The sequence below is a fragment of the Xenopus laevis genome, chromosome 8L, assembly GCF_017654675.1.
Source record: "Xenopus laevis strain J_2021 chromosome 8L, Xenopus_laevis_v10.1, whole genome shotgun sequence".
Classification (NCBI taxonomy): domain Eukaryota; kingdom Metazoa; phylum Chordata; class Amphibia; order Anura; family Pipidae; genus Xenopus; species Xenopus laevis.
In genome coordinates, this window is record NC_054385.1 from 27,476,997 (window position 1) to 27,498,451 (window position 21,455).

The 21,455-nt window shown below is 40.8% G+C and overlaps 1 protein-coding gene across 3 annotated transcripts in view; it reads left to right on the forward strand.

The window, feature by feature from the left end:
• Nucleotides 1–21,455, forward strand: part of nhsl2.L (NHS like 2 L homeolog) — a 109,898-nt gene that overhangs the window by 21,284 nt on the left and 67,159 nt on the right. Inside the window, exons 1-2 of one of the 3 annotated variants that reach the window (XM_041572571.1) lie at nt 11,996–12,765; nt 19,954–19,989. The exons of 1 other annotated variant lie outside the window; for it this stretch is intronic. In XM_041572571.1, the coding sequence (XP_041428505.1) occupies nt 12,702–12,765; nt 19,954–19,989 (100 nt within the window). In that variant the 5' untranslated portion in view covers nt 11,996–12,701. Of the gene's footprint in view, nt 1–11,995; nt 12,766–19,953; nt 19,990–21,455 lie in introns of those variants that run through there. One more of the 3 variants, XM_041572572.1, reaches the window with a different exon arrangement.

Genomic DNA, 21,455 nt, shown 5'->3' on the forward strand with positions numbered 1-21,455 from the left:
AGGAGACGCTGTTTGGCAGTACACCTTGTCTCCAAGCCAGAAATGAAAAAATAAGCACCTGCTTTGAGGCCATTGGGAGCAACATCCAAAGGGGTTGGTCAACTGTTATGGTTTGGGTAGCTGAGGATGAGTAGAGTATAATAATAGCAGAGTCTTGCAGGCATTACACAACAGTAACTTTCACTTTCACTTTTAAGCTGTCCAGGAAGTATGTCTTGAGCACAGTGACATCTACAGGCCATTTATATAAACATGTTGCTCATGAGCCACTGGTTGGGGATCACTGCATTAGCAGATGCATTTAAGTGCTGAAAAAGCAATATGTAACCTGAAGACCCACATCTGTACATAATTGTGCTTTCTTACATTAAACATATGAACATATGACAGTAAATCCTAACAATAAACTCACGTCCACACCAGAAATTTCCAGATGGCTTCCCTAAAAGGGGTTGTTCACTTTTGAGTTAACTTTTAATATGATATAGGGAGTGATATTCTGAGACAATTTACAATTGGAGGAGAGCTTAACTAAAGCCTAACTAAAGAAGCAGTCTAGAAATGTTGTACATTATATTTTGGGCTTCTGTACCAGCTCAAAGCAACCACAGCCCTTTAGTAGGGAAGATCTGTGTCTCTGAAGATGCCCTGGTAGCTCCCCATCTTCTTTTTTGCTGATCTGCACATCCTCTGTGCTGCTGTCACTTAGGGACCGACTCAAAATATACAGTACACATAGAATATAAATGTCACAATGCAGGCTGATTAATAATTATTACAGATAAATAATACATGGCAGCACAGAAATCAGTGTGACTAGCATGAGAATTTAATAATCAACCTTGTAGCATCAGCTTTTATTAAAGGCCAGCCTCATTTTCTGCTTGATATTTTGCAATGATCCCTAAGCTCAGCTTCTCAACAGCTGCTCAGAGACCACTGAGCATGTGAGTGTCACAGACACTTTCCAAGATGGTGACCCCCTGTGACAAGTTTAAAATCCGGATAATTGATCTTTCCATAATTTGGGTCTTGAAATGAAATAAACGCAATAGAACTGTTTTGCTTCCAATAAGGATTAATTATATCATAGTTTGGATTAAGTACAGGTATTGGATCTGTTTTCCAAAATGCTTGGGGCCAGGGGTTTTCCGTATAAGTGGTCTTAAGTCTGCTAAAAAATCATTTAAACATTAAATAAACCCAATATGATTGTTTTTCCTCCAGTAAGGATTAATTATATCTTAGTTGGGATCAAGTACAGGTATAGGATCCGTTATCCGGAATCCAACTATGTAGATCCAATTAACGGAAAGATCCATTATTAGGAAAACCCCAGGTCCCGAGCATTCTTAATAACAGGTTCCATACCTGGACAAGGTACTGTCAGGGCCTGAACTAGGGGTAGGCAGAGTAGGCACGTGCCTAGGGCGCAAAGCTGGGGGGGGGGCGCCAAGCACGTATCTGCTCGCCTACCCCGTGTCCGGTCCTGTCTCTCCCAGACTGCCGCTTGTAGCTTTCACGTAAATGCGCTTCTGCGCATGCGCGCCCGTCGTTTGGCGCATGTGCACTGGAGCGAAGCTTTGAGCATGCGCAGTTTCGCACGCACTGAGCCAGCGCCATGGCCCGCCAGGTTGCCTAGGGCGCCTGACCGGGTTGGGCCGGTACTGTTTTTTTATTACAGAGGAAAATGAAATATGTTTTTAAATTATTCATTTAGAAGAGTGTTTTCTGGATAATGGGTTTCCGGATAACGGATCCCATTCCTGTACAAGGTACTGTTTCATTGTTAAATAGAACAATGTTTTTTAAGGCCTTGATTAAAATGTAGTCTGTAGGAGATGGCCTTCCTGTAATTCGGAAATTTCTGGATAACAAGTTTTCAGATAACAGATCCTATATCTGTGTTATGATAAGACGGCTTTCTAGCAGTAAATATTTATAAACAGAATCTCATATGTGTCAGAACTGCCCAACTGCCCAATTCATATTTGTGCACGTTTCTGCCTTATAAGAACCAGACACAAATCTATTAAATCTGTTAAGTGACTAAACAAACCAGGACAATCCGTTGTGTTTTTAAGCTCTGTGAGCATGTACCAGAACACTGTGGTCTGTTAATTTACAACTTATGTCAGTGTGCTTGATATTCCCTTAACTCAGTGCTGTTTTATGTATTGAAGCCAATTATCCTGGTTCAGGGATGGACTGTATTGCAATAATACCATATGAAGGAGTTTTATGGGGTATTTGGCAGGCTGCAGACCATAAAAAAAAATCTACCAGAGGATCATGTCCAGGTCCCAGACCTGCTGTTGGAAATTCCAACCTTAAGTAATACATAAATGCTAGAAAAATAAACTTTTTATAGGCCAAAAGTTCTAAAATCTATATTTAAACTTCTCATCATTTTGTAGAGATCTTGGAAAACAGTTTTACAGTTGGAGGACCCCAGCTTGAACTGACCCTTTAATCATATCCCCATTTTAATACAATAAATGGGTGGATACATTGTGCATATACATTATATGCAAAACACAACAAATGATACAAAATGTAAAGGTGGAACTACTTATAATGTAAAGGATATTTCTAGAATCCTCCCCATGAATTATTCTTTTAGCTGTGCCTCTTTAATGGTTAATCTTGTCTTTGAAACCAGGAACCCAGGAGATGTGGGACAGAGGGCAATCAATCCCCTGTCATTGGAGTGCCCTAAATTGTAGCAGCTATTTCTTGTCCTGCAACCATTCTTAGCTGGGCACCAACTGTACTCAATTCATGTGCAGTCTGTTAAGGGGTTTAAGCGGGATCAAAAGAAAAAAATATAGGAAGGCCAGTATTTTTTTTCCAAAAAAGTGGTAACTCTAAGCAGGGAGCATATAGATTAATAAAAACAGTCAATTGCCACAAAGGAACATCTATTTTAAACACCAACAAAGCCTGCCATATAATACTTGGGTCAATCTTCTTAGTAAGTCTAATGAAACACAAATTCTTACTTGTCCCTGAGCAAAGGCAGCGCTTTCCCTATACCTGCTTACTTATGGAATGATTGCAGCGCTTCATATTTTTAGATTGTAAGCTCTTTTGGACAGGGCCCTTTTTGCTTTTTTTTGCCGCTATGTATGTAATTCTGTATGTTCTTTGTATAAACCCATTTATTTACAGTGAGGCGGAATAGGTTGGCACTCTAAAAATACATATTAATAATGGTAATAATAATAATAATAATAATAACCTTAAAGGCTTCTAACAACAATTTTCAAATGCTAACAAACCCCAGAGCAAACCTCAATATTAATCAGATCATAGATGTAGAGAGGTAGGAAACAAATGGCAAGACAAGTCTTTGGCTTGAGGTCCCTGCATTAAAGGAATTAGCATTAAAGAGAATGCTGTAGATGAATAAAAGCCTATCTGCATTGTTACTGTAATAGACAAGAAGAATATAAATCGGTGAGAATTAGTATTTCGTTTTTATGGTTTACTCTTTCTCATTTAACTGTAATCAAGTAAATTATTTCACTTTTCATCCTAACTTCACATCTTTCGGTAATTATTCGAACTGCGTGGTACTTTACACACAGCAAATAATGATATTAATTGCAAAGTTGAAATTACTAAACACATGCTGGGAAAAGTTTTAAATAAAATGTTGGAAGGAAAATATATTGTTTTTGTGAATAGGGTTTATTTTCCATTTACAGTTTTTTACAGTAAAGTCTGAATCCTTGTGCAGGTAGCTCTCCACAGTATTTATATAAGTGGAACCTACATTTAAGTTGAGAATCAAGAAAGGGGCGAAACAACTCCTATTTTTCACAGTATCAGATGGCTTATTCCTAAGTATTTGCTTTAATTGATTGTTGAAAACAACTGTGAAAAGTCATATAAGAAACAGGTACAAGATGAAATGATAGAAGCTATGGGAGTGATTTATTGGTAGGTTTCATAACTGGATCGGAAAAGGACATATATCACTAGTAATTGAGTCAGGGAGTAATCTAATTTTCATTTTTGGGTCAAAAGAAGGTGTTGAGATACCCTGGAAGTGGGCCTGCTTGGCAGTTTGTATTTGTTCTACTGGATCAGTGGTGGTAGTTTTGGAAACTGATAAACTAATATACTATGTCACTATAAGCCATGGTATTAAATCCAGAGCAGTTGCCCAATTTACCCTACAAAGTATAAGATAAGGATGGGAAGTCACTGTAAACTCAACATAGGTTTATAAAAACAGAATGAAAAGTTGGTCTTTGTACAGAGGTGCAAACTCTTTAGGGACCACTTGAACACCTTTTCCATGTATGTGTATAAATGTAGAGAAGTAGGATTCTCTGTGCACATAGGGAGGGTTGTTTACTAAAATCTGAATTTATCTCATTTTTTAAATAAAAAAACCATGACCAAACTCCCATACCGATTTTACCGTATATATTATTTAGAAAGTTCAATATAAAAGGTTCCGTTAAAATCCCAAAAGCCCGAAATTTTCGGACTTTTGCCCAAAAAGTCAGAAATGGTTAAATTTTCAGGCTAATGCCAGCGCGGACCATAGGATAGGAACCTCTGCCATTGACTTACAGACAACCTTGGCAGGTCTGAGATAGCGAATTTTCAGATTCTGGCTTTTTGCTGCATCAGGTTTTAATAGATATCGAAAAATATGAGTTTTTAAAAAATACCATGAAAAATTTGAGTTTTTCCCCAAAAAGCCCGACCGAAGTTTAGTAAATAACCCCCCCAGACTTTACTGCCTAAAAGCAATAATTGTATCATTGTTATTATAACAAGCAAGTAAATGTGTTATGTTACAAAATCTGTGCAGAATTCCCAATTTTGTTTTTTGATAAATCTGCCCCTAAAATTCTGATGGTTTGGCAATAACCATTGATGTGAAACAAGAATAGTGCATCATAAAGGAAACACTATCAGTATAGTAATGACCCCCCTATGTATTAAGAAAAAAATTAAAAAGCAAGGACCAAGTGTTGCCAAAACTACAAAAACTCTGTAAATAAATAAATAATCTATGATGCTTCTTGCAGCACTGATTTATATTCCCTTGACACCTATTTATTGAATTGTCTTCTACATACACATTATGCTGATTGCTGAATCCATATCTATGAGGTCCCTAGGAGACAAACAAACTTTTCAATTGTTAAATCTACAGTTAGCTAGCCAACTTAATATAGGCACTGCAGCAGGCTGCATCAAGCACCGTTACTACCACAGATGGAAGCCCACAGTGATGATTCAGGTACATTAGACACAGATCTGATATGTATGAACATGATAGGGAAATTCTGTCTTATTCATTGGCCATAAATCTAACGAAAACACATTGTGGTGAAAGACCTTTGAGCTGTCACGCATTATGACTCATGAACCTAACATCTATCTTGCAGCTCCATCCTCCCCCAACTTCCCACCGCATGCCAGTCTTTAGTAAACACTCACTTGAACATTTTGTAAACTTAACATGATCTTGATGAGAAGATATGCAACTACAGGTAACATTTAGGGCAGTGGTTCCCAAACTGTCAGGGAGTTTGGAGAAGTAGCATGTGTGGGGCAGGGTGAGGCTCAATCTGAATAGCAGTTTGGGTAAGATCTTGGTTAAATGCCTGTCTGCTTTTCTAGATAAACCAGAAATTCCAGCTAGGTGGTCATAATTACAACTCCCAGTTACTCCAGGCACCATGCAACAAGATCTGGTGGTTTAATTATGGACATCCCTAATATTAAGGGCCTTGTTTATAAAGCTATGAGCACAATGAATGCACTTTTGCAATAAACGGAAAATTTACTGTAGCACTCCTTCGACCAAAAAAAAAGAGCCTTCCAGCAATGGTGGCCTTTTTAGTCTTACTCTTTAGTTCTCTCTCTTTTCTCTCTTTCTAGCCTCATATACTGTCACTCACAAAGTAGAGCAAACTTCAACTGTCTCCCTTCGCCTTGTAAATAGTGGTGTAGAAAAGTTGAATGCAGAGGGTACCCCTACTATCTGTTATATAAAGGACCACATTGCAAAATTTCTCCCCTGGATCTCGCTGGCAGTGCCATAGGTTTCACATATACTAACCTGCTAATACTCTTGCTCCGTACAATCACCTTGGCCATAACACTCAAAACTTTTTTAATTGTTTTTAATTAATATTAATTTTATTAATTCATTTTAACATAAACAATTAGACATGTGGCAATATAACAATACTGTTGACTAAAAAAGTCAATACACTGCATAAGCAAACATATGATAAAACAGATTACAGTTATGTACATCAGTATATAAGCTGTTATATTACTTTTTTGCCACCAGTGGGAAATACCAACTGGACCAGTTCCAGAGGAAGCCAAACTTTGCTATTAGAAGCAGTAAGCTGTTGCAATATTTTAGATGAAACACCATTCTTCTAATATCAAAGCATTCCATTCTGGCCATGGCCAAAGCTACACAAAACAATCCCCGTTGCAAGCCACTCAAGTTATCTTTCCTAAGCCCTACCTGCTTTATTTTTTTACGCAATTGTGTGTTTTCTGTCTGAAATCTGCCCCATTAAAGTGCCAGTGCATTATACCATTTTAAATATAGTAGGAAATGCTTAAAAAGTTGTGTTTCAGGCTGATTTATTGAATATTTCTGTAAAACCATACTAATCCCGCCATAATTTCTACTTCCTGCTGCCCCCTTTCCCAGGCTGTGCAGGGGTGCAGGCAGCACTCAGCACACTGCACTGTAGGATAAGAACCAATCAGCAGCTAGGCTAACCTGATAGGGAACTGAAGCCTGTCTTTGCTTGTGTGACTACAGGGCTGTGATTGGTTATACCCCTCCTACTGTGTTAAAGTAACGTCAAATTTTGTTTAAAACAAAAAACGTTTGTGTAGAACAAAAAAAAAACACCATAATAAAATCTTTATTAAAAAATAACTTACCAAACTCCACTTGCATTCCTCTTTAGAAAAGGCAACAGGGCAACGATCCATCGTGTGGCGCTCGATTTCTCCTCCCTGCCTTCTATAGAAGATAGATAGGGAGGAGAAATCGATCGCCGCACAATGGATCGTTGCCCTGTCGGCTTTTCTGAAGAGGAGCGCAAGTGGAGTTTTGGTAAGTTGTTTTTTAATAAAGTTACATATGGTTTGGTGTTTTTTTTATAATTTTAAAGTTACATATGGCTTGGTGTTTTTTTTTCGTTCTATACAAACAAATTTTTTTTTTTTTTAAATTGACGTTACTGGTCCTTTAAGACATGCTCCCCCCCCTCATTTGAAACAGGGATCAGATCTATAGGGAGTTCCAATAAAGGGGCCTTTCTTAAAGATAATATTAACTTTTAGTCCAAAGTGAAACCAGCACCAGCACCCAGGGCCGGAACTAGGGGTAGGCAGAGTAGGCATGTGCCTAGGGCGCAAAGCTGGGAAGGCGCCAGGCACGTACCTCCTCTGTCGCCTACCCCAAGTCCGGTTCCCTTTTCTGCCAGACTCTCTGCATTTCTTCTTCAATTCACGCATGCGCACGTGAGCGCAAATTTGCGCACGTGAGCGCAAATTCGCGCATGCAAAACAGGCTCCGCGACTGCCGGGCCTGCCTAGGGCGCCTGCCCAGCGTGGCCCGGCACTGCCAGCACCATATATTATTCATTACTGCCTACAAGATTAGGGAGGGGGTTCGCTTATCATATATGTCTCCTTTAAAACCAACAACAAATTCGTGCTATGAGCCCAACAGATTGCCCTGTGCTCAATTCTGAAACCCTCTGCAAATACACTAAACATTAAACTTAACCGCTGAAAAAAAAATTCTTTCTGTTATCTGTACGGCATCCAATGGAGAAAACACAGCATACTGTAGGGCCTTATGCACACTGCAGGCTTGTTTCCAACTGCATTAAATTAGCTAAGGGGCCATAAAAAATTAATCCCACTAAATATGATTGGAACTGAAAACACAGAATTACTGTATGTCATTTTCATGCATCTCATAAGTTTTCATAAGTTATGTTGGAAAAAAGACACATGTCCATCAAGTTCAACCTTTTAACCTGCCTAACTGCCAGTTGATCCAGAGGAAGGCAAAAAAAACCCATCTGAAGCCTCTCCAATTTGCCTCAGAGGGGGAAAAAATTCCTTCCTGACTGGCAATCGGACTAGTCCCTGGATCAACTTGTACTATGAGCTATCTTCCATAACCCTGTATTCCCTCACTTGCTAAAAAACCATCCAACCCCTTCTTATAGCTAATTAATGTATCAGCCACAAAATTCCACATCTTCACAGCTCTCACTGTAAAAAGACTCTTCCGAATATTTAGGAACCTCTTTTCTTCTAAACGGAATGGTTGACCTTGTATCAGCTGGAAAGACCTACTGGTAAATAAAGCATTAGAGAGATTATTATGTGATACCCTTATTTATTTATACATAGTTATCATATCACCCCTTAAACGCCTCTTCTCCAGCGTGAACATCCACAATTTGGCCAGTCTTTCTCAGTAGTGATCCTAGAGGGGGGCAGGCCCTGGTGCGTGACGTGCAGCTGGGCCCCGCCCCCTCCGTACAGCCACATTTGGCCGCATTTTCAGCGGCGAACGGACTGCCGGGGGGCCCTGAGGGGGTGCGGGCCCTGGCCCGCTCGCACCCCCTGCTCCCCCGGTAGTTCCGCCACTGGTCATACTGGTACAATTATTTAATGGAGCAACACTCTCAGCCTGCATCTTTCTACTATTAATATATTTAAAAACCTTTTTGGGGTTAGTCTTGGCCTCTGCCGCAATGCACTCTTCATTTCCTTTCTTGCCTTCTGGATTGCTGATTTACAACATTTATTATAGTGTTTATATTAATTAAATGCAGCTTCTGTCCCAACAGACTTGTAGTTTTTAAATGCTGTTCTCTTCTTTCCTATTTCCTTCTTTCCTATTAACTTCTTTACTTCTATATTAAGCCACGTGGGTGATTCTTAGAGCTGCTACATTTAAATTGAGAACAGTAATGATTTAATATCATTTTAAATGACAACCATTTCTGTTCTGTGTTTTTAGCTGAAAACCTAATGCCCCAATCAATGCTCTGAAGGGCAGCCCTCAAGGCACTAAAATTAGCTTTTCTGAAATGTATAGTTTTTGTTGCCCCAGTGTATTTTTGTTTTTTGCACCAGACATTAAATAATATAACATTATGGTCAATATTACCCTGGGGTTCAATGACTTGCATATTTGCTATTATATCTGGCTAGTGATGGGCGAATTTATTCGACAGGCACAAATTTGCAGCAAATTTTCACATTTTGCTGCTGGCGAATAAAGAAAACTTTGACGCCGGTGCCCATTTTGACGCTGACGAGTTGTCGCTGGTGTCAAAATCTACATTTTGCAAATTTTTTGCAAGTTCGCGAAATTTGTGGTGAATCGAAACCGGACAAATTCGCCATCACTAGTTCTGGGTCATTTGAGATCACTAAATCCAGAATAGCATTTTTTCTGGTTGGCTCCTCAACAACTTGTGCCATAAAATTGTCATGCAACAAGTTTATAAACTTGTTCCCATTAACTGATCTGGCAGTACTGTTGCTCCAGTCTATAGTCTATATCTGGGGTCTATAGCATAGGTAATTAAAATCCCCATTATCATTACTTTACCCAAACTAGCAGCCTTTTCTATTTGCATCAGGATTACAATGTAATTCTCCTACCGCACACCTGTAGTTCACCAATCCTGCAATTGGTGGTGCGTTCCTTCCGTTGACCCAGCCGGGTCCTTTAGCAACCAATGTGTATAAGAAACGGATCCGCACACACGCTGATTAATGCAGTTGGGGAATTTATCCTTTTATTCAGCCACCAAACATCAACGTTTCGGGGGGGAAACACCCACCCTTCATCATGGGTGAAGGGTGGGTGTTTCCCCCCCGAAACGTTGATGTTTGGTGGCTGAATAAAAGGGGATATTCCCCGACTGCATTAATCAGCGTGTGTGCGGATCCGTTTCTTATACACACTATTTGCATCAGGAGCTTCGCCTCCTCCTCACTTACATACGGGGTCTATAGCATATTCCTACAATTAATTTGCTGGACTCTTTACAATTGGTGAAGAACTCCACCCATAAGACTTCTGCCCCTCATTTTCTAACATAACCTCCTCCTTTATATAAGCTTTTAAATCCTGCCTAACAAACAGACATACCCCTCCTCCTTTTCTATTGCCTCTGTCCCTCCGAAACAAAGTATAGCCGCTGATATTAACTGCCCAGTCATGCGACTCATTCAGCCATGTTTTGGCCACACCAATCACATTATATTTTCACTCCAGCACCTCCAGCTCTCCCATTTTACCAGTCAGACTCCTTGCATTTGCAAACATACATTTAATACTGGTACCATATTGAACAAATGACGTGGTCCTCCCTATCCTTAACAGTACCCCCAACCATATCTCCTCCCCCATTTTCCCTTCCTTTGCCCACTATCATCTAACCTGTCTTCCACTGAATCTTTTACTGAACCCTACCCCCCACACCTAGTTTAAAATCTTCTCCAACCGTCTAGCCATTTTCTCCCCCAAAACAGCTGCACCATCATCATTGAGGTGCAGCCCATCCCTAGCAAAGATCCTGTAGCCGACTGAGAAATCAGCCCAGTTCTCCAAAAACCCAAAACCCTCCTCCCTACACCAATCTCTCAGCCACGCATTAATCTCCCTAAACTTTCACTATCTTCTTAGCGTTGCTCGTGGCACAGGTAAAATCTCTGAGAAAATTACCTTGGAAGTCCTCGCCCTCAACTTTACACCTAGTTTTTTAAAATTGTTCTTGAGGACTTCACCACCTCCTCTAATTTTGTCATTGGTACTGTACCCATGTGTACCAAGACTGCCAGGTCTTCCCCAGCCCCTCCCAATAATCTGTCCACTAGTTTTGCTCCTCAGGAGACGCCGTCTTTAGACAAGATACCTCCAAGATACATTGTCCAAGATACCCTGGACAATGTGGCTCATTTGCATCTATAAAAGTGTGCCCACCTTGCCTGCTCTTAATTGTGCATATGGGCACAAAGGAACCCTGGATGGGTTGTACTTTAAAAAACATTCCAGTGGTCTATCTTTAAACAACAGGGTTGTATAATGGGCACCCCTCAAGCTGACTTTAGCTCCCAGCATCTCCTTTGAGTTGTACCTCAACAGCAGTGATGGGAGGGGGTAGAAGGACTGAACATAAACATGAGAGTAAAGATATGAAAGTATCATGGTATCTTCTCCAAGTGTCCCCATGTTAGCCAGTGTTTGTCAGCCTGGCTACAAATACAGAGTGGTATTTGAGAACACACTACACCCAAAGGTGGCAGCCATACAGCAAGAGCACTGAGATATATTGTGCAGCCAATACAGAAGCCAGATAAAGGTTCAATTCTACAGTAAGAGAATTATATTCTAGTTATAAGGTTAACCCCATTTGGGGCTGATTTATTCAGCAATTAATTTGCGGCCTGTCATTGTGTCACTTTGCACCTATAGGGGACTAAACACGTTGGCTATCACTTTCCTTGTGTTAGGCTTCTGCTGTATGGAGCCGTCCCTTCAGTCAATTAAACATGACACTTGTCGTTAGTATGATTTGCTGTGGCGCGCTATCACCCGCTGGAAATGTCACTGCCATTAGGTCACTTTGCTGCCTACAAGAGATGGACGCTTGAAGCTCCCATGGGAGGAAAAATAGAGAGAATGAGGGTGAGAGTATAGAAAGGAATAAAGAGGCAGGGACTCGCCTGCATTCTGCAACTGTGCTCACATCAGCATCTCTGAGACACATCCCTGCCGCAAAGTCTTCTACCTCTGTATAGTGAGAAGGTGAAAGAAGGGGCAGGCATAGAAGGAAATTAGAGAGGGTGGATGGAAAGGAATCAAAAGGGTGACAAAGGAGACCTGGAGATGGCATGTGAGAGGAGCTAAGCACATGAAAGGGGGGGAGAAGGGATGGCAGGATGGATACAGGGGAATGGGGGATGCATAGAGCTATCTGGCTTCTGGGGTGGCAGAGTGGGAGTCAGGGATGCTGAGAGGCAGTGAGAAGGAGGGAGGGAGCTGGATGCAGTACTGATGCAAGGAGGGGTGTCAGCAAAGAGACGGATGTGAACAGAATTAGGCAGAGAGATAAGAGGGGACCAGAGAGACGGGGTGGGGAGTGCGGCTGGACCACTGCTGATGCTGACTGGCTGCTCTCAGCATAGCAAGGCCAGAACTGGCAGAGAGGCATTACCAGGCAGAATAAGGGAGGGGTGAGAGACAGATAGAGGAGGGATAGAAAATAGGTGAATTGGGAAGGTAAGGAAAGAAGGCAGAGGGGGAGAGAAAAGAGAGCAAAGGAACGAAAAAGATTTTAAAATAAAGAGACACAACAAGAAAGCGAGGGGCAAAAATGAGAGCGAAGGAAAGCAAGATTACTGGGGGGCTAAAAATAGAAGGAAAAGCAAGAAACGGGAGTGACACATAGGTCCATAAAGAACAGATAAGTGGGTGAGGAAAGAGCAAGATAGCGGAAAGCGAGGAAGGGAGGGAGAAATGGTGAAGCCTGCAGACAGGCAGAGGTGATGTAAATACCTGGAGGGGGAGCGAGGGAGCTCAGAAAGGAGGGAAGGAGAGAGACAGAGAAAAAGAGAGAGAGAGAGAGAGAGGGAGGACAAGCTCCTGCTGCAGAATGATGGGGAACTCACCGCACAAACAGAGAAGCAAGAAGCATCACAGAATGCAGCCGGCAACAGGTACAGGGCTCCATTTTGCTCCATCCTCACCCTGACACCCCCAGTGTGTGTGGGGAAATGCTAAATGGATTCAATGTTACCCCCTTGGGAATGCACTAGTCAAGGAGATGGGTGGCATGCAAGTATCCTCTGCAGACAGATATAGCAACCGGAATACTGTATGGCATGCATTATGTCTCCCTCATACCTCATGTAAGACAATACCATTCTGCCTACGTGCCATGAAACAAAATAAAGTATTGTGCTGTGTGCATGTTCATGGCAGACCCAGCATTACGTCTGTGCTCTCCTTGTCTGTTAAGCAATAGCAATCTGGAATTCTGGGGTCCAACTGCAAAGCACAGATGGTCTTATAGAAAAGTTAGCTGAATAATGTTACAGCTAAAGGTGCAAATATGTATATGTATCAGTCAGTGCTATTTTCAGTGCAAGGAGAATATTAATGAGTGAATCTGCCTGCTGCCAACATGCAGAAGCTAAACTTTCAGGCATGGGCAAGGGGGCACTACAATTATTGCTAAACTACAACCATCTGGCTCTCAGGAGGTGCTGGGATTTATAGTTTAACTCTTATAGGAGTACCATTGGCCGTCTTGTATACTGTTTGTCTGTAATAAGCAACTACTTCATGTAAATTCGCAAATGTGTTGGTAGCGGCACTGCCTGGATGGCCGGAATGCATGTACCCAACAAGCACAACGCGGGAAACCGGTTCTAGATTGTTCTAGATTGTTCTGGATTGTAAATAAATGGTTGCAAAAGTAGTGGGTCATAAATGCAAAGTGCTTAAAAAGGGATGCCAAAGACATGCACAGTGAGCACAATGTTTGTGAACTACACCTCCGAGTATCCTGTGGTCTGTCAGCTGCCATTTGTTGTATTTTCTTAATACTTTAGTGAGTGTCCACACATGTAACAATAGTTCTGCTAGTACTGAGTGTGCAAGATATTGATGTATCCAAGGTTATCTTTAGTGAGGATGGAATGGGAACAAACCATAATTTGTGGAGGCCTGGGCCATAACTTATTTAAACTAGGGGTTTCCAACTTGCAGTACTTTATCTGTGTTTAGATAAAGACCCCCATGGTCTTTGGTTATAGTTCAACAAAGGGTGAGGGACTATACCTGCTATATCAACCAGGGCTTAGTGCGCTCCCCAACTTCTCTTTGTGTGTCCTTAGAGACAGCTCTGGGTCACTAGGTATATACATGAAGTAATCCCTGCAGCGTAACTGAATGTATCACTCCATCTGGTGCAATGAGTAACAAGTAATGGGCTGCTGTGAACAGTACATACTAAATATAGTAGTGGCACTGTGAGAACACAAATAATGGGAATATAAGCACATACTGTCCCCATGGCAATACATCAGCAGGGGGAGAACGTTGGAGCCAAGCAGAACTAGAGTGGCACAGTCACTGTATACATACACAGCATTGTTATAGAAATATCCTGTGACAGGAGGAAGCATTAAGGAAATTGGACAGGAAATTGCCCCCATCTACCAAACAAAAAAACTTAATTTGTATTAGCAATTCATAATTTCATGTTCATGTTTGGAAACCTCACCTGCTGGTCTGTGGGCAGCTTATGTAAATAAACCCATCCCCAGATTAGCTGTACTGATGGATCCAGGGGTGTATGCCGCTCCCCACTGGGGTGAGCAGTTCTTGACCCATTGCAACCAATAAGCATTTCCCTTTTACTGATCTACTGCAGTTAGAACATCAACAGCAAACTTTCTATTGGTTGCTATGAAATATTAGATCAAGGCAAACTTAGGTCATCATAACTAAAAAGAATTTAGAATCAGTCTGGACTGAATTTTCAGTACGCAGAGGTCCAAACAACCCGCCATAAGCCCAGTAAATAGTGTCTGTCTTTGGCATCTAACAGCAGGCCCTCTGACATTTGCCTGAGCCTACAGATTGCCAGTCCGGGCCTGGCTATGGAGTATCACTGTCCATTTGCTGGCTGTTTAAGAACCTGCACCAGGGCCTAACTATAGAGGAAGCAGGCACTGGCTGAAAGGTAGTTAAAGAAAAAATGCCTTATTGCCAAAGTTTAGAGGGGCCTAAAATGATTTTGCCTAGTAAATTCTACTTATGTCTCTGACAATCACCAGCAGCAGTTACCATGTGGAACTGTATGCCTGTACCTTGTAGACTGCCGTTGTGTAGGGTGGAGCTAGGCTACTGGGCCTGGTTCTAAGAAACTGGTATGTCTCACTCCTGAACCCTTAATCTGCTTGGGCTGGACAATAGCAGTATGGACTCTTACTTCCACTCATGGGAGACATTTATGCACTGCCCAGGGAACTGTTTCCAGAACCATGGGTGCCAATAGTACTTGTATACTGACACTGTTCATAGCAGTCATTGTACCATAAGGCCTAACAGTTACAAAGCCCTGGGATACAATTTCAACTGTGCTTGGTTTAAGTGGAGACTAGTCAGTCTGTCTTTTTAAATTTCTTTAACAATAGATCAGGCCAAAGTGCCCTAAAACTGATGTACTGATGGCATGTCCTTTTTCATTGTCGCTTTGCCCTAATACAGCAGTAGTTACAAAACTACTGCCAAAAGATCCATTGACCTTCTTATTTTACAGACCCTTAGGTTCCTATAGCTCTTTCTGTAGATAAAAAGGTAAACTCCTGCCCTATCTTGCAGGTAGACAGTACATTTTTTGCCATTTCATTGCCAGAAGTGGTTAACTTTTCCACATAACAACACCTTGGCTGAACCTGATCAGTGCAGCTGATAGCTAGCATATACCCTAGATACCACATTGTGTTACAAATACAGTCACAGCAAGTTCACATGCTCAGTGTCCAAGAGGAGACCAATACGTCAATTGTAATGATTGTTCAGTAGTCGCCCTGTATGTAATGCTCATATCCAGCACTGGAGGGAGCAGAACATACACATAAGATTTCAATTTTACCATATAGCATTTCTTTTAAACGATTTTCTTTGTGGGACGTTCTATATTATCACTTGTGATTTCAACCCATGTTAAGAGGTATAAGCGATTCTGGATTTATAGCTATAGATTTACTTATCATTTTTGTTGGCTTAATGCCATGATCTCATGCTGTTTCCTAGTAATGCCATCTTCAGCAGTGCTCATTTAATAAAGAGAAGCAAACACACAAGCCATAGCAATATCTTTTTGCTTTTTTTTTAATTGTACCTTACTGATCACTGACTGATTACAGACTGATGGTTTGCTATTTGTTAGTGCACTACTAGAGGTTGCATCTACGTCTCCAAAGGAACAACATTAACATGCATGTACAGACTTAAATGATACATATATATATATATATATATACCTTATGACACGAGTGTATCCCAGCAATGTCCCATAAATTCGTAATTTTTTTCAATAACCATGTGTTTTCCAACTATACCATTGCAGAAGACACAGCTGCAATACCTATAGTAGCCTTTTAAAAATACAAAGGCAAAGCTGAACATGTTTGTAATAGTATCTGCTACTTAGGAGAATTGTGACTTTGTTATATCTCTAGTTCAGACTTTAAGTTCAGTCCGGTAGGAAGGCAAACTTCCAAAACAAAGCACATAAATTATTGTATGCATAGGTTACACAAGTCATACATACTTGGCATCACTGTATTGAGGAGCTAAGCATAAAACAAACAACAATACACATATGGCACCTGTTATCCAGACTACTCTGGACCTGGGGTTTCCAGATGAGGGGCCTTTTTGTAAAGTGGATCTCCGTATTTTAAACATTAAATAAACCCAAAAGCATTGTTTTGCCTCCAATAAGGATTCATTACATCTTAGTTGGGATCAAGTACACAGTACTGATTTATTATTACAGAAAAAAAGGAAATCATTTTTAAAAATGTTGAATAATTTGATTAAAATGGAGTCTATGGGAGATGGCCTTCCTGTAATTTGGAGCTTTCTGGATAATGGGTTTCTAGATTATGGATCCCATAGCTATAGTTACTGTAGAGACACAAATGACACTAAAGCTAAGGCCACATTGGACTGACTTTCAGTCTGTGGATAAAACCCAGCCAAGAATCAGCTTCTACATTCAAATCAGTGCTCTTCTGTGCCTACACCCAGAACCACTGCGTCAGCCCTGTTGCAGGCACATGGAGCAGATTTTGTGTGGGTATAAATTTCAGTGCCAAAATCTGCTCCATCTGTCTGCACCCGTGCTAACGCAGTGGTTCTGGGTTAGGGTTGTCATCTTTTTTTTAACCTTGTACTGGCCTTCATGTCAGGGGGCGGTCCATGATGTCACTTTGCGTGGGGCCATTATGTATGGGGTGAGAAAACAGTTGGGTTGAGTGGACAGGGCTGGAAAATGTCAGGGAAATGGCCAGACTGGGCAGGGAAAAGGCTTGGACTAATGGTAGAAGGGGAGTTTGGCAGTGGAGAGGATACAAGAAGGGAGGGCCTAACTGCTGATTTGCTGGCTAGTCTGGTCAAATAGCAGCACTATATTTCGGGTGAGCAGGCACAGAACATCTCTGATTCGAGAGTAGGGGCTGATTGTCGGCCTGCCTGTCTCCGCAGTCTCAGAATCAGCCCAGTGTAGCCTTAACCTAAGCACTAACCTATGGTAGGGAAACAAAAATCATTATCATACATTTAGCATAATTATACTGATTTAACCATTGGCACATTAAGGCATTTATACGTGCAACACGAATTCCCTTCCATAATATTCCACTAATCCTGGAGACTCTGCTGTGCAACAATGGAGGCTTTTATGTCTCATTCTATTTTAACAGGTGGTGGCAATTAACTTTAGGAGAGTTGAAGCTACTTAGAACAGGACTATGGCATATTAGGTAGCTAAAGAGGATATTGCTCCCCTTTAGAACAGGAATGTGAAACTTCTGGCCTTCCAGCTGTTGTGAATTATAACTCTCATCATTTATGTATTTTAAAAGTTCAATGGTGTTGTTTGCTTTGCTTCAGCTAACATTTATCTCCCCCACTCTTCTTTCAAATCCTATTAGGGGTTCGCTGGGTTACAGTGGTGTAAATGTAAACAACTTGAGTTCAGGACCTTTCATATAAATGATCATTACGTTTTTTGAGCCTGTGTTTCCGATCCTATAACTAGAATCACAGGCTTAAATCATGACATCCTGGTTATGTTGTTTTTTTTTAACAGGAACAAAGTAGACTCATATGGGTAAATACACTTCCCCATGAAAGCAAAAAAAAAAAGTGACTAACCTTCTCAATACAAAACAAAATCACTCAAACATGGCACAACACACTGGATAGTGTGTTCACTGTTCAGACCCAAATGACATCTTTTGTTATGTATTTGATATGTATATAGCTAATATTTTGGTGATACAGACACCAGGAGAGAGATGCCACCCTTGCAGACAAAATAGTATGAGATACATCAACCTTATTGTTTAAAAACTGTAATAAAAGGATGTTCTAATGACATTGTCAGTCATGCTGAGTTAAGCTCCCCATAGACGCGACGATTCTTTTTGCCGAACGACCGATTTTAGGGAAGCCCGACCAATCCTTCGAAATTATCGTGCGGTTAGTGGGATCGTACATCTTACGATTTTTCGGCCGACATCTGTCAGGAAATTGATCGACCACGTCAAAAAATCGTTGTCTGTCCCAGTGCAATCTATCTATGTTTGCAGGGCCAAGCAGGTAGCTCCCCTTTGTTTTCCTGGCAAATTGGTCTTTTTAGTTGATGGTCAATTCGTAAGATCGTTCCGAGAAAATCGTGGTCTCACGATGAGGAGCGGATCTTTTAAAAATCTCAACATCTATGGCCAGCTTAGTGGGGCTCATTTATCAACACTGGGCAAATTTGCCCATGGGCAGTTACCCATGGCAACCAATCAAATTGCTGCATTCATTGTTCTACTTGCAGTTGGCTTTAAAAAGCTAATCACCGATTGGTTGCTATAGGTAACTGCCCATGAGCAAATTTGCCCTGTGTTGATAAATGAGCCCCCATGGGTCTAATAAGGCTCTTACAAGACCTCTATACAGTCTTTGTGTTTGCTGTTTATATTGTATGCCTGTATTAAGTGAGCATTATAGGACACTGTTTCACCATTTGTAGTAATTTACACTGCTGCTTATAACCAAAGTCAGTGAACCGTCTTAGCCACCCTGTGCTAACCATAACCTATAGCATCCTGTGTGTATTGCTGTATCCTGCACTCTGAAAATAATTGAGTTCAATGGAAGCCAGTTTGCAGATAGCCTTAAGTACTGGCATTTAATAAGACATATTACTGAGACACGGGGCACTGTGTACAGGTAAGGGACCCAGAATGCTGGGGACCCCGGCTTTTCCAGATAAGGGATATTTCTGTAATTTGGATCTTCATACTTTAAACCCACTAAAAAAATCATTTAAACATGAATAAAACACAATAGGATTGTTTTGCCTCCAATAAGGATTAATTATATCTTAATTGGGATCAGGTACAAGATACTGTTTTATTATTACAGAGAAAAAGTAAATAATTTTTGAGTGATTTGATTAAAATAAACTCTGTGGAAGATGGCCTAATAATTCGGAGCTTTCTGGATAATGGGTTTCTAGATAATGGATCCAGGGTTGCAACCCGTCCGTTTTGACCCGGACAGCCTGGTTTTCAGAAGGGCTGCCTGGATGAAGACCAATAAAGCAAACTGGGCAGGATCCCCCTTGAAAGACATGGCGATCAGCACTGATCATTTATAAATATGGATCTGCATATATTTAGTTGGCTCAAATTGTGTTGATCCAAATTACAGAAAGAGCCGTTACCTGGGAAACCCCAGATCCTGAGCTTTCTGGATAATAGGCCCCATGCCTGTATTGACTTATAGCCTGTAATGGCTGCCTGTACAGTTACTATTACTGAAACACACAACTCTCTACCCCTAGTCCATGTTGATGTAAAGTATAGGGCCTCACTGCCCACTTTTTATTCATTTTCATTTTATTCAGAATTTCACAGGTTTAGTGGTATATATATATATATACATATTTATTTATTTCCAGTAACCCCCAAGGATTTTGTATTCATTGAAATGAAACATACTCAAGCTGTAAATAAAAAACATTTCACTTTATTGTGTTACTGGCACTTTAATGAGCTCCCTTTTCTGTTATTCTTATCCTTTTTTTGCCCTCTCCCTGTTGTCCTTAGCTGCTGCTGCTGCTGCTCACTGCCCGATCACCACAGGTATGATTCTTTCCTTTTCTACCTTTTTAAGCTTGTGCAAACTGGGGACAGGTATCTATTCATGTTCTCTGTCTGTTGACCTTTAAAGTGACCTCAGTCTATCTATGGAATTGCTCCATTTAGAGATCTAATCCTTTCCATTTTGTATTTGAATGCATTTTCTTTAGCAAAGAATAGCACAAATATAGTAAAAACAAATCTTTCTATGTAAATTGGTTAGAGAAATCCAACCACTACACAAAAAAAGTGTTGCCACTTCTGTTTTTTGTAGCATTTTCCCAACTAAACAAGATGAAATAGATTACATGCTAATTTGCATTTTACTCTTAAGAACTCCTATGTTATTCCTGATATGCTTTTCGAGTATTATAGGGGGATACATGATCACTTCAATATAATACAGTGTCACTGACAGGGCAGAAAGAAGCCAGAGCGGTGGGTTCACTGACAGGACCTGGGGTTTCTCTGAGAGCTTTCATTTGTTCCTTTTTATATTAGGGATGCACCGAATCCAGGATTCAGTTGGGATTCAGCCAGGTTTCGGCCTAATTCTTGTGCCTGGCCAAACCGTAATCCAAATCCTAATTTGCATAAGCAAATTAGAAGCTGGAAGGGAAATCAGGTAACTTTTTGTCACAAAACAAGTAAAAAATGTTTTTCCCACTTTTTCCCATCCTGTCCCTAATTTGCATGTGCAAATTAGTATTCGGTAATCAGCCGAATGTTTCATGAAGGATTCGGAGATTTGGCTCAATGCCAAATAGTGGATTTGGTGCATCCCTATTTTATATAGTTATTTCTCTATGCAGCTGGTTGTGTTGCCACTTCACTGCACTGCCTATATAAGATGCATCTGTTCTGCCTGGGTCCTACAGTTTAGTGATGTCTGAGCAGATATCTTCTTGTGGGTCTGCATTCCTGCAGAATACTAACAAGTAACCTTTGATGTGTAAAGTGTCACCATCTCCATTGTTTCCAGAATGTGGCATGGATACACTGAAACACCATTGTGGTGCCGCCTGCTCCACAATCCAGCTGTTCCACTAAGGCAGCCAATGTGTTGTGGAGTCTAATTATCATGAGGCTAGGCAATGTGCAGGAAAAATAAATACTGTCAGGATAGAAGAGTAAAGTTTATACATTTCGGTTATAAATAGGTATAATTTAAATGCACATAAACATGAACATGCTCTGAAAATGCTAAATGTTACTTGGACCTGATTTGCATCAACTTACAATCACGTCTGTTGCATTTTGATGCATCAGACACAACTGAAGCAACTGCACACTGCACTTGAGTTTGTAAAAGACTCCTACTGTCTTACAGTCCATTAAAGGGGTGGTTTGTTATAGAATGGCCAAGTCTAAGCAACTTTTCAGTTTGTGTTCATTATTATTTTTTTTATAGTTTTTTTTAATGATTTTCCTTTTTTCTTCTAATGGTATCCAGCTTGCAAATGAGGGGT